Source organism: Toxorhynchites rutilus, chromosome 1, assembly GCF_029784135.1.
Source record: "Toxorhynchites rutilus septentrionalis strain SRP chromosome 1, ASM2978413v1, whole genome shotgun sequence".
Taxonomy (NCBI): Eukaryota; Metazoa; Arthropoda; class Insecta; order Diptera; family Culicidae; genus Toxorhynchites; species Toxorhynchites rutilus.
The window spans coordinates 172,471,285-172,483,841 of NC_073744.1; the positions used below are offsets into that span (position 1 = coordinate 172,471,285).

General features: G+C 38.7%; 1 protein-coding gene across 12 annotated transcripts in view; it reads right to left on the reverse strand.

Annotated features, from left to right (window-relative positions):
- LOC129763392 (guanine nucleotide-releasing factor 2) overlaps positions 1–12,557 on the reverse strand; it is a 117,267-nt gene that overhangs the window by 17,272 nt on the left and 87,438 nt on the right. For 10 of the 12 annotated variants that reach the window (XM_055762412.1, XM_055762404.1, XM_055762413.1 and 7 more), the window contains 3 exons: positions 8,073–8,818; positions 7,384–8,006; positions 7,128–7,297 (listed from right to left, as the gene is read on the reverse strand). In XM_055762412.1, the coding sequence (XP_055618387.1) occupies positions 7,128–7,297; positions 7,384–8,006; positions 8,073–8,818 (1,539 nt within the window). The remainder of the gene's footprint in view (positions 1–7,127; positions 7,298–7,383; positions 8,007–8,072; positions 8,819–12,557) is intronic. The other 2 variants (XM_055762407.1, XM_055762408.1) reach the window with 1 other exon arrangement.

Genomic DNA, 12,557 nt, shown 5'->3' on the forward strand with positions numbered 1-12,557 from the left:
GCAGCTTAGACGATTGCACACATCATTTATCGACAGAGTGAAGATGATAGAACCGAGGTCAAAGGAATACCCTGGAGAACCCCGGACGGTAGAACAAACGCATCCTCCTGCACATTCACAAGGTGGGAGTCTATCTAGCGAACAGTTCACGAACTTTGTACGAAAGCATTATCAAACGCCTTGGGGAATTCGATGTACACGGCATCAACTTGTAGACGCTTCTCGACTGAACGAACCGGAGTCTTAGTGAAGGTTCTTAGATGGGTGATGGTGGGGCGTTTCCTTATAAACCCGTACCGAAACTCCGAGATAAACGGTCGGACTGCCGAGACCAGTTCATCGTGAGGTAAGCTCTCTAGAATTTTCGCCAAACAGTTCGGTATCGAGAGTGGACGATAATTTTCCACGCTGTGAATGTTGCTAGCCTTGAAGATCGGAGTAATTTTTAATGAAAGAAGGAGAAAATCGATCCGGAAATGGGCAAAGGTAGCAACGTCAGAAGAGCTTTGGCTACAGTGTGTGTGTTCACTGGAAAACGACCTGAGTCTTCCTAAGAACTTACGAAATCCCAAAAAATTATGGATTTTCCTCGAAAATGCTCGCAAATTGTCAATGTACTGTCGAAAACGAATTTCATGTAATACATCGCACTAGGCTTAGGCTCACTGCACAACGAACGTATTCGCAGCTATTTTGGAGCAGAAACCACGTTTCGAGCTAATCGCAGACAGTTACGGAGATTACGTAGTTGTGAATTTCACAATGGCTGGGTGAAGGTTGGAGAAGGCTTACGTCTCTTAACGAGAACGGTAACTTGGATAGCTTGGATTATCAGAAGACAAATGAGGGGCTTAGAATGCAAGGGGTGTAAGTGACTTGATCGATTTCTCTTCGTCAACTTTTTCTGTGATTAATAACTCAACTACCAAAGTGTTCCAATTTGAGTTTTTTATAGAATCCGGTATATGAGGTTCTGAACTACCTTCCACATTGTCAAATACAGCCGGGAATGAGTTTGCAGCTAAGTTATGACCAAAAGAGAGAGTCGATGTAGAGAAATCGATCGAATCACTTACACCCCTTTCATTCTAAACCCCTCAAATACGGCTGCATCAATATCGGAGAAGTCAAGAAGTTCCGTCCAATCCCACGAACCGATTCGCGCATTGATAGCGTTACAATTACCCCTTTTGCGGGTAGTGACAACTACAGGGTGGGCCATTTAAAGTGGAAGCATCTGGCAACCCCATAACTTTTGACAGAGATGTCAGATTAACAAATGTCATACCGCGTTGGAAGCGTCATTTCAGTACAATTTTAACCATGGAACAATACACACCTAAACAACGCGCTGAAATTGTTCAGCTGTACATTCAAAATAACTTCTCAATTGTGTTAACTAAACGTGCGTGGAAAAATAAAAATAAAGTTAAAACATCGCCTGGAGACAACACTATACGTCGATTATATGCCAAATTTATATCGTCTGGTAGTGTTGGCAATGCCAGTCATCTGTCCAGACAACGATCAAGACGTTTCGACGAGAATATTGATGCCATTCGAGCCAGTGTTGCAGAGACTCCATCGACATCAGGTCGCCATCGTTCGCAAGAGTTAGGCATCGCTCGAACCACTCTCCGACGCATAATTCGTGTTGATTTGAAAATGTTTCCGTATAAAATTCAAATGGCTCAACAACTTAACCCATCTGACTTACCACGTCGACTTGATTTTGCGAAATGGACCATCGAAATGGCCAAAAATGAACGTGGCTTTTGGCAAAAAATCATAATGTCTGATGAGGCGCAATTCAACTTGAATGGAGGAGTGAATAAACAAAATTGTCGGTTTTATGCTACTGAAAACCCTCAATTCATCGAAACGCAACCTCTTTACGACCAAAAAGTTACTGTGTGGTGTGGCATTTATGCCGATAAAGTCATCGGCCCGTACTTCTTTGAAAACGAAAATGGAGCAACAGTAACCGTGAATTGGGAGCGTTATCGGACAATGATAACCGATTTTTTATTGCCATTTGTTCGTGAAAATGAATTGGACAATTACTGGTTCCAACAGGACGGCGCTACATGCCGTACAGCGGCTGCCACGACCAAATTATTGCGCGAAATGTTCCCCGGAAGATTAATATCGAAAAACGGCGATTATGACTGGCCACCGAGATCACCTGATTTGACGCCTCCTGACTTTTTTTTATGGGGATATTTAAAATCCAAGGTATACACTGGTAAATCAAGGACCCTGGCTGCGCTGAAAGACAAGAAATTGCTGCCATATCGGCCGAAACATTGGGCAAAGTGATGGAAAATGCCGAAAAAAGGGCACATTTTGCGGTCAAGGCCAGAGGCGGTCATTTACGAGATATCATAATCAAAAAGTAGCTAGAACAAATCTCCTTGGACCAAAATAAATGAATTTCAAAAAAAAAAAATCAAAATTCCACTTCTTTACTTTGCTATTGCAAAAACAAATCCTTCCACTTTAAATGGCCCACCCTGTATATTGCCACCAACGATTTTTTTTCTCTTCTTTAACAATAAATTATCACTTCTGGCCTTATGTGGTAACTAGTTTTGATAGCAACAGCAACATGCCTGATTTTTTGAGTGCAAAAAAAAATGAAAAACTATTCTTTTTAGAGCCATTTTTGTGATAACAACTCTTATCATGCAATGGTAAAACTTGATTAGAATGACCGATAATCAGCAGCTCAGACGCAAATCGTTCAGATTCAGCTCTCTGTGGATTACATCAAAAGTTCTCTTGTGAAATTCAGTCAGTAGATCATTCGCTCCATCCCATCGCTGTCACTGCTGTTGCTTATCGATTTATAAATATCTTCAGTGTTTATTCCTGCCATTGAAACGTAGTTCGCCAGGTAGAGTCCCCTGAAGTATTCATGCACGTGTTGTTCGATTGCTTCAAAGCATCGCAGCAATTTCCTTATTATGCATATTAAAAGAAACGAATTGCCACCATGTCATTCAGCTGCTGAAACTTCCTCGCTGACGAGTCTAGAATCGCCACCGGATTTCAAGCTCTTCCATGTTCTCCCTTTTTCCTCGACTTCAACCTTGCGCTCGGTCGTGATGAGACAATTTCCCACTATCAGAGCTTTTTGATCGGTGAAGGAGCATACCTGGCTGGAGGTATTTTGTATTTGATCACATAGTCAATTGTCGAGATACAAGTGATCTAGCCTGGATGCTTTGCTTTGCTTCTTTGTTTTTAAAAAGCCTTAAACTTTGAATTCATTCGCGTCTAGGATAGCCTGGATGTTGTACTATATTTGTACATCATTGTACATCGCGAGGACCTTTATAGCATACTTGATGAATGTCTAAGTTCGTTGGTTTGAATTCACGATGGGTAGACAATAAACCGTCCATTGATGAGGTAACTTCTTTTTTGCATCAGAAATCATGTTTTCGTTCCTCTTTATATGGACGTAGAATAAGATTGCATACGCGCGTATAAAATTAGTGTCAGGGGAAATGGAAGTGTGGATTGAAGTCAGTTGAATGAAGAGGCAGATTTGTATTCATTAGTCGAGTCAGTTAAAATAACCACTGACTGGACTAGTTCACCATAGAGATGGGCAAATCGTTCACGAACGGTACGAACGAACTAGTTCGCCGAAAAGAGTGAACGAACGGTCGTTCTTTTTCAAAGAACGGTAGTTCTCCCCACGAACTGATTGCGAGCGAACGGTTTGTGAACGAACTGATTCCGAAAGAACGGTTTGCGAGTGAACTGTTTGAGAGTGAACTGTATGGGAAAGAACTGATTGAGAGTGAACTGTTTGGGAACTGTTTGAGAACGAAGTGTTTGCGGGCGAACTGTTTGCGAACGAACTAGTGCAGCTGATCTGATTTGCGCTGACAGAAATGGACTAATATAACGAGAACGTTTGTAAGGAAAATAAAACGATATTGTCATGATGAGCAAAATGCATCTAACGAAGGGTTTATTTTGTGTTAAAAATTAAATTAGATTTTAGTAGTTTTAAAAGCAAAACTATATATTTTCAATTTCATGTATTCTTTCAATTCCGCGTAACATTCATATTTATCCTGATTATCAGAAAAAAATCTGGGGGAAGCTGGGGCGATTCATGGATTAGGTAAACATAAAATCTTATAGTGTCCACTGATCATTCAACAAGAGCCAAAGGTTGTACCGCTTATGACAACTCTACACGAGCTGATGATTGCGCCGGCTAGTGACCATTCTATCCTGGATTCCTCGAGTCGAGAAAGACGCACCACGCTAGATATGGGGTACAGACTAGGGGGGCGTTGCTGATTAATGGTCAGCTGCATCCCAATAGGAGGTATCCCGTGTCGGGCACACGTACAGAGCATCGAAGACTGCAACATACCAATTATGAGAACACTTGTAATACTAACCTCGAGCCAACCGCGAGTAATCGGTTACATATTACTAACATAGTTGTAAGCAAACATTGTCGAAATATTGAACTCCCGGCCCCGTTAGGCTGACGCCATATGAGCCTTAATAAAAATATATAATTTGGATAAAAAAAAAAAAAAAAATCTTATAGTGAGGGCAAAGTTTTTTCGTTGCTTTCAATTCATTGTTTGGTATATTGCGTGTACGTGTTATCGTGATTGTTTGTATGTTCGATTGTTAATGAAAATCGCTGCTGATTTTTTCCCCTGAATGAACATTATGAAATATGATCTTACATGGAACCTGTGTGTTGTCCAAAAAGAGAATATGAAAAATTGCACATATTTTATGCACATCACATTATTACATAAACTTTTGTCGACCGATAACCATATTTTCACATACAGTTTGCGACTTTAAAAGAAGAAGCAGCTTATCTTTCCCCACTAAATTTCAAAAATATAAATCCCATACGTACACTATCCAATTCAACGATATCAATTAATAGCTGTCTATTGATGTTGGGTTCCAGCTAACATTCTAAGTTGTTCTTAAGAGCCCCCGCAGACTGCAGGCTGATTTGTCAGCCGATAGTTTGGTCGGCTTCTTAATCAGTACGGAGAGGTATACATGTGCGCACATTACGCCGATTCAGTTGGGTCGGTTTTTGCACCAGAAGGCCGACCCGACCAAACTGTTGGTTGACAGAAAGTCTGTTGTATGCGGGGGCTCTAATACCGCTGAACGAAAGAGCGAAAGAACGGTTCAAAAGAATGAAGAATGAGTGAACCGTTCATCAAAGGGAACTGTTTTGCCCATCTCTAGTTCACCAGTCATCCTCGCTCGTCAACGCTAGTCAATTCATTTTCTAGTCAAGTAACTTTTTGTTGTGGGTGACTGCCGAAGCAGTTCTAGTCGAAGCGAAGCTACGGAGAGTAGAGCCGGTCTTCATTTTTCACCTTCGAAGATTTCGGACCCTGGTAATACTGTTTTAGTCCTACGAAACTATTTTTTTACGTAGGACTTCCACAATACGTTTCTATGTAATAGAAATACCAAATGCAGCGTTTGTTCTAAGGTCAACGTGTAATTTAAGGGAGTATTCTAGTCTAGAAATTAAAAAAAAAAATTAAAAATTTTCTTCATTTTTCTGATGTCTAGGCATTCAAGAATATACCCTAAAAAGGATTTTTCGAAAATCGCATTATTTTCCGAATTTTAGCCATTCTAGTGATGCGGTATCAAACGCGTTTTTCTCGAAACTATATTTTTTCAAACTGGTGTACACGATATCTCAAATTCTACTGAACCGATTTATGTCAAATTTATATGAATACAGTCAGTATGCATCTTTCTATCGCATGAACCAATAAAAAATCAGTTCTTTAAATTTCGCTATTTTTCTGAAATCGGGAAACGTGAAAAAACACGTTTGAAACAACATAACCAGAAAGGCTGGAATCGTGTACGCCACAACTTTTTTTTTGAACCCTTTATCAGCTTGTAACTATTCTAATTATGAATATTATTTATCCGTTTAATTTTGTGTTTTATTGTTAAAAATTTGACAAACGAATAATGATCAGCGGTTGATGCATCTCGTGTATTGTTCTCGCGTGAACAAAAAAGAATCATGGATCATCCGTCGTCAATTGCTTCTACACAAACCACGCAAACCAATCGGTCCTTTTCATGGCCACCAAAACTTTCGACTAAAGATACATTTTAAATATTCCGATGCATTCTAAAACAATATTCGAAATAATCGAAAGCGATTTTTATAATTTTCCGCTAGAAGAAAGCTTTTGCGAATTTTGGAGCGTATTAGAATTTATTGGAATAATGATTATGAGGTTTTGAATTATAGAAAACTCTCAGACTTTCTCAGTTCGTTCGCTTCTAGCTTAAAAAAGCCAATTTGGAAAACTAAACTAAACGAAACTGAACGAAAGGCCATTCGGAAAGCCATGTTGTCGCTGACTGTGGACAAACGTGGACATTTTCGTTCCCCTAAAAAAATAAAAGTAACAAACGATAGTTACGTGCAACTACCGTAACTACTATTTGTTGCTTTTATTTTTAAGGGTGTGGTAAGTTACATTTCTGAGAGTGTCGTGAAAACGAATAGTAAAAAAAAGTTCTAAAAACTGTGAAGGTTATATGTTGACAAAAACTGTTTTTCAAACATTTTTAGTTTAGACGAAACTTAGATAAGAGCATACATATAATAAAAACCATTTTAGAAAGAATTCTTTGATTGTTTCACTGTCAGGTTAAGTATCCACATGAAGGTTCACTGCCATGGCAAAAAGGATCGCAGAAAAAGGGAAACACCGGCTTCCCTTAGTTGATTTCGTTGTTTTTGACATTGTGGAACACTGGGGAAAACATAAAACGAAAACTATCGCAGACTAATGCAGCGCTGCAACAAACAGGATTGTCTGATTGCGCGCATGCATATGCTACTGGTGGTTGGTTTCTATAACGATATCTACAAAGGTTCGTTTCTAAAACAAATTCTACTTGTTTTTTTTTCTCTAAAACAATTCCCTGTTTATCTGCTCGTATCATGTTTGCTATTCTATCAAAACGAACAACAATAGTTTTCCAAAACAGGGGGGTGCCCCTCTAAAGTGGGCCCACAAATAAATCACACGACGCGCACAGAAAAAAAAACAAAATCTTTCGATACTCACTGTGTTTCTTCTTCATCGGCAGAGGTGGCGGCTCCTCGCTGAAGTGATTCATGTGGCGCGGCTCGATCAAGCTGATATGCTTGCTCGGTAGATTGTTAATGATCTGCTGCCGGCTCTGGTAGCCCGTCTGATGGATCGAACAGGAGGTGTTGAAGGTATCCTGGGAGCTGCTTGTTTGGGGGAGAGGGGAGGGGTTATTCTTGTATATTCACGAGATTACTATCGTTATGGAGGGGGATATTGAACAATGGCATACCTTCGCTCCAGTTCCGCTTCGTCCACATTATCGTAATGCGATGGGTGACGCTCGCGTCTAATACTGTGCGATCGCGTTTTCACCGGCAGTGCCGGAGGTTTGATGGTGCTAGGCTCGTTTCCGAATACCTCGTCGTTCGCTTCAATGCTACCATACTGCACCAGCTTGGACATGCTGGCAGCCTGTACGCGGGTGAATTCGGTTGTGGTGGCCGTCGAGAGTACAATATCAGCCCCATCACCGCTGGCCTGCGTCAGAAAGGTATCGATCTTTTGATGTTGGTGCTGTTGTTGCTGCTGCTGCTGATGAATCTGATGGTGATGGTGGTGATGCTGCTGCTGCTGCTGACTACTGACAATGGAAAATATCTTTCCGGAACTGCCACAACCGATACTGCTGTCCAGCAGCGATTCTGATTTGTGAATTTGAGAGCTTGTGGTGCTAGAGTAGGCGGAGGATTTATACGACGCACTGCTCTGGTGATCTCGGCTAATTCGCAGTGAATACATAGACTCGAAGCCCGATTCGTTCGAGTTGCGATTGTTCAGGGCAGCGGCGTCCGTCAGGATCGATCCACCACCACTGAGGAGCTGCATACCGGTGCAGTCCGCTTCGTCCCAGACCTAGAAAACATAACAAAAACAAACTGTAAACCAACAAACTGGACTTATTGAGGGATACAAATTTACCGCGGAACTGTTTCCACACGTCTGCCCCAGAAGCAGCGACGCCTTGTCATTGGTGAGCGCTCGGAGTTCCTCCTCCTCACGCGAATGGTTCAGAGCTGAGTCCAGCGAGCCAGCGCTGGCACTCAGCAGACTAGAATTATCCTCGGGTGAACGAGACCGCAGCGACATACGATCCAGCGCGCCACATCCCAGAAAGGTGGAGTCCGAGTTGCAGTCGGACGTCTCGTGGAACGAGTGGTTTTTGGAGTGTTGGGTCTTGCGCTTCGGAGGCAGCGGCGGTGGATCCTGACCGCGGTCCGGAAGCGGCGGTTTCGGAGGGGGACTAGAATCGCGGAGAATACTTTCGGTGCTGTGGGAAGCGCGGACCGTTTTGTGCGAAGTCTGCTCGAGAATGTCCCGCTCCCGGGGGGTTAGTGGAATGTCCGGTAGCGACGTCCGCTGGCAGGCGATATCCACGGCTGGCCGCTGCAGTGTATTGGAGGAATTGCCGTGACCTGCACTGCCAGCAGCAGCAGCTTTGTCGGAAATCTTTTCGTTGGCCAAATTGACCAAATTGTTGACGGCGTTATCGACCAGCTCCACTATCTCCTTAACGTTTTCCTTGCTCAGCGAGGGACAATTCTCGTTGTCCGCTGTCAGCAGAACTTCGTCGCAGAGCTTCAACAAATTGCCCAGCGACATGTACACGTGATTGGTGGCGTTGATCAGCGCGCTGCTGTTTTCGTTGAGAGTGTACGATTGGAGAGCTGCGGGAAAGTGAAATGGCATCTTGGTTAGACCTGTTAACATGTCTTCTGGTTAATCGGAAAAACAATGCATGAAGATGGGAGGGAATATTTTACGAACAAATTTTTATATTGGTGTGTGCAGATGTAGTGGACGAAATATCGGGGAGAAATAAAAAATTAATTCTGTTGCCTTCAAAGCTTTTGTGGACTAACACAGTTTTTTTTCCGAGTGTATCCCCTAGGTTCTTGTGGGAGTTTCATATTTATACGTTTAGCCGTTTTTCCTAGCCGAACGATGAAAATTTGCGTAAATAAGAGGAGCACTTCATCGCAAATTTTTGGAGGTAGGGGAAAGTCGGAAAAGACGGGCAGGACGGGTAAGAGGGACACTTATGTATGATTGATAAATTACATTTTTATTTCAAATAGGAATGAGGTACAAACTTGCAATACAGTGTATCAATACTTTTGACGCTTACTGTGTAAACCTAGCTGGTTTTCTGTCAAAACTATGAGTAAAAACATAAAAGTGATCTAAAGAAGACAACTCGATGTAAATTTTCGTCTGCAGAAATTAAGGTTCTCATTGTTAACAAATAATTTTTTGGGTATTTTTCGATACTTGAGTGTTTACCATCATATTCATTCCATTTTATCGAAAAAGCGGTAACGGTTCACATTTTTACTCCAGAAATATTACTATTTATTAACATGAAAACAATACTCATTTATGAACTACAAATATTACATTTACATTTGTCATTCGTATGTTTGTTGATGCTTATACATAGTTTTTCTGAATCTAAATTGCATACTATCATTTAATAAAATTTTCGAGTTGCCGTCAGGATGTTTAATAAAATGTTTTTATCTCAAAATAGTAAAAAATTTCCCACGCGAAAAAAAATCTGTACCAATCTGTACTTTTTGATGAAAATTTGTACTTTGTACCGTACAGAATCTGTACCAAAAATAATGAAAAAATCTGTACCTTTCCAGAAAAATCTGTACGTGCGGCAATACTGTTCGAAACTGTAATTCCGGATGCCGAAAGCTATCCTAGCTATACTAGCTAAAGCTAGTATTAGACATAAAAAAAGAGAGAAACATACAAGGCCCTACTAAGTAATTTTAGTCAATCATTTTAAGGCCCATTTGAAGACCTCCGAAACTTATTGAGTACATCAACTTGAATTTTAAAATAATACTTTTCAGTTAGTGTCTATCTTTCCCGTCTTTCTCGGGTTTTTCTAATTTTTTCAAAGAGTTCTTTGAAAAAATGAGAAAGAATTTTAAAACATTAATTTTACAAAATGTCTGCCTCAAATGCAATTTTTATTATAAAAAGAGACTTAGACTATCGATCGTGGTGAGATAGCTTTATATTTTTTGTTGAATTCACGAAAAAAAATCAACTTTTACTTAAGATGTCCGTCTTTATCGCCCTTCCCCTACATAATGCTATGTATATCCTCGAGATGAACGATTCACAACAACTCGACTGGCCGTTCGCAATACTATCTCAGATATCAGTAAAACGTTGTGGGTGTAAAAACATGGTTCTTTTAAGCAACTTTGCATATTTCAAATATAACAAAAACAATTAGGCTACTTTTTGAAAAGGGCCAAACATTTTTCCAAAAATTTCTGTTTCAAAAGACTTACAATATTTTAGTCAAAGGAAGAAATGTTAAAAATCGTTTTAATTTTCCTAAAAACTATTGAAAGATTTTTTTTTTAATTTACACACTTTTTTAAAGTAAAATTAAACTTTCTCAAAAACGTTTTTTTTTAAATTCTTAAAAAAAATCTGTGAATAGCCCGTACAATTATCAACAAGTTATCCATACTTCGGAAGATGGGCACTTTTACAGGAAAAAAGTTTTTCTAACACCAACTTTTTTATGTTTTTTTTGCAAAAAATACAACTAATCCTAATGATGTTAAAAGTCAAGATAGCGAAAAAGTGCATTCGACAAAGTTTCAGACTTATTAAAATATGAACTTTCGTCGAAGACAACAACTTTCAATTTTTTTAGTTTCTGGAATATAGGACACTTTTTTTTTTTTTTTTTTTTTTTCCCAAAATATATTTTTTATTAAGGCACATGTGGCGTTAGCCTGACGGGGCCGGGAGTCCAATATTTTGACAAATTTTGTCTTACAACTATGTTAGTAATATGTAACCGATTACTCGCGGTTGGCTCGAGGTTAGTATTACAAGTGTTCTCATAATTGGTATGTTGCAGTCTTCGATGCTCTATACGTGTGCCCGACACGGGCTACTTCCTATTGGGATGCAGCTGACCATTAATCAGCAACGCTCCCTAGTCTGTACCCCATATCTAGCGTGGTGCGTCTTTCTCGACTCGAGGAATCCAGGATAGAATGGTCACTAGCCGGCGCAATCATCAGTTCGTGTAGAGTTGTCATGAGCGGTACAACCTTTGGCTCTTGTTGAATGATCAGTGGACTGCACAACCTTTGGCCCGACATTTTTGTATGAAGACTTCTGAAAAAAAGCCTGAATTCTCGCGTTCGACATGTTCTTGACATGTTTTTTAATAGGAAAAGCAGAGACATAGCAGAGCATGTAAATAGTGATAATTTATACATAAAAATGTTACGAATTAAACATTAACAGTAATTTTTCAAAGAAAAACATGAAAAAGTTATTGTCAGAAAAACTTTTTCCCTGTAAGAGTGCCCAGTTTCCAATATATGGGTGACTTGTTGGAAATTGTATGGGCTATTCATATCTATTTTTTTAGAATTTTTATAAACATATTTTCGAATAAAAAAATTAATTTTTAATATTTTTTTTCAATGAATAGTTTTTAAAAATTTGTTTTATTTTTTTAATGATGCAATATGAGTTTTCCACAGCATTTGGGAATTTTTTGACACAAGTGTGACTTTCGAAAAGGGTGTATCGATTTTAATAAGAGAAATCTTTGATAATTTATATCTCAAAAACTATGAGTCCTACTGAAATAGTGTCTTAGAAAGAATTGTAGAGTATTGATGTTCAAACGTGAAAAAAATAATATACAATGTGAGAAAAATTAGTACTTTTTTTTATTTACAAAAAAAACTCAAATTCGCAATATCTAAAATATATATTTTTTAATTTTTTTAAAACTTTTTTATATAAAATAGAAGTCATGTAGAAAATTTTAAAAATGGGTACAAGATGGTAAAACTATTTTTGACGAACTTTGTGGAACATCGAATTTTCTTGAATTTTCGAAATTTTGTATATTAACAATCATTTTTAGCCACAATCTATGAATCCTGATGTAATTTAAAATAAAAAAGCTCTTTATCAATATCCATTAAATGCAGTCATTCTCGAGATATTCGAAAAATGAAAATTTCTAATTTATTGTCTTTTTCAATTTTGATTGTTTTTTAAATTTATATATGTATTTTGATTTTTTTTATATTAAATAGAAGTCATGTAAAAAATTTAAAAAATGAGTCCAAGATGGTAAAACTATTTATGACGAACTTTGTGGAACATCAATTTTTTATGAATTTTCGAAACATCGAATTTTTGTATATTAACAATCCGTTTTTAGGCACAAATTATGGATTCTGATGTGATTTAAAAGAAAAAAATATTTTATCAATTTCCTTCGAAATGCAGCCATTCCCAAGATATCTTAAAAAAATATTTCTAATTTATTTTCTTTTTTATAGTAAATAGGCACTTTCAATATGTCTGTCGCGTTATACCGCCATGTTCATGAAATTT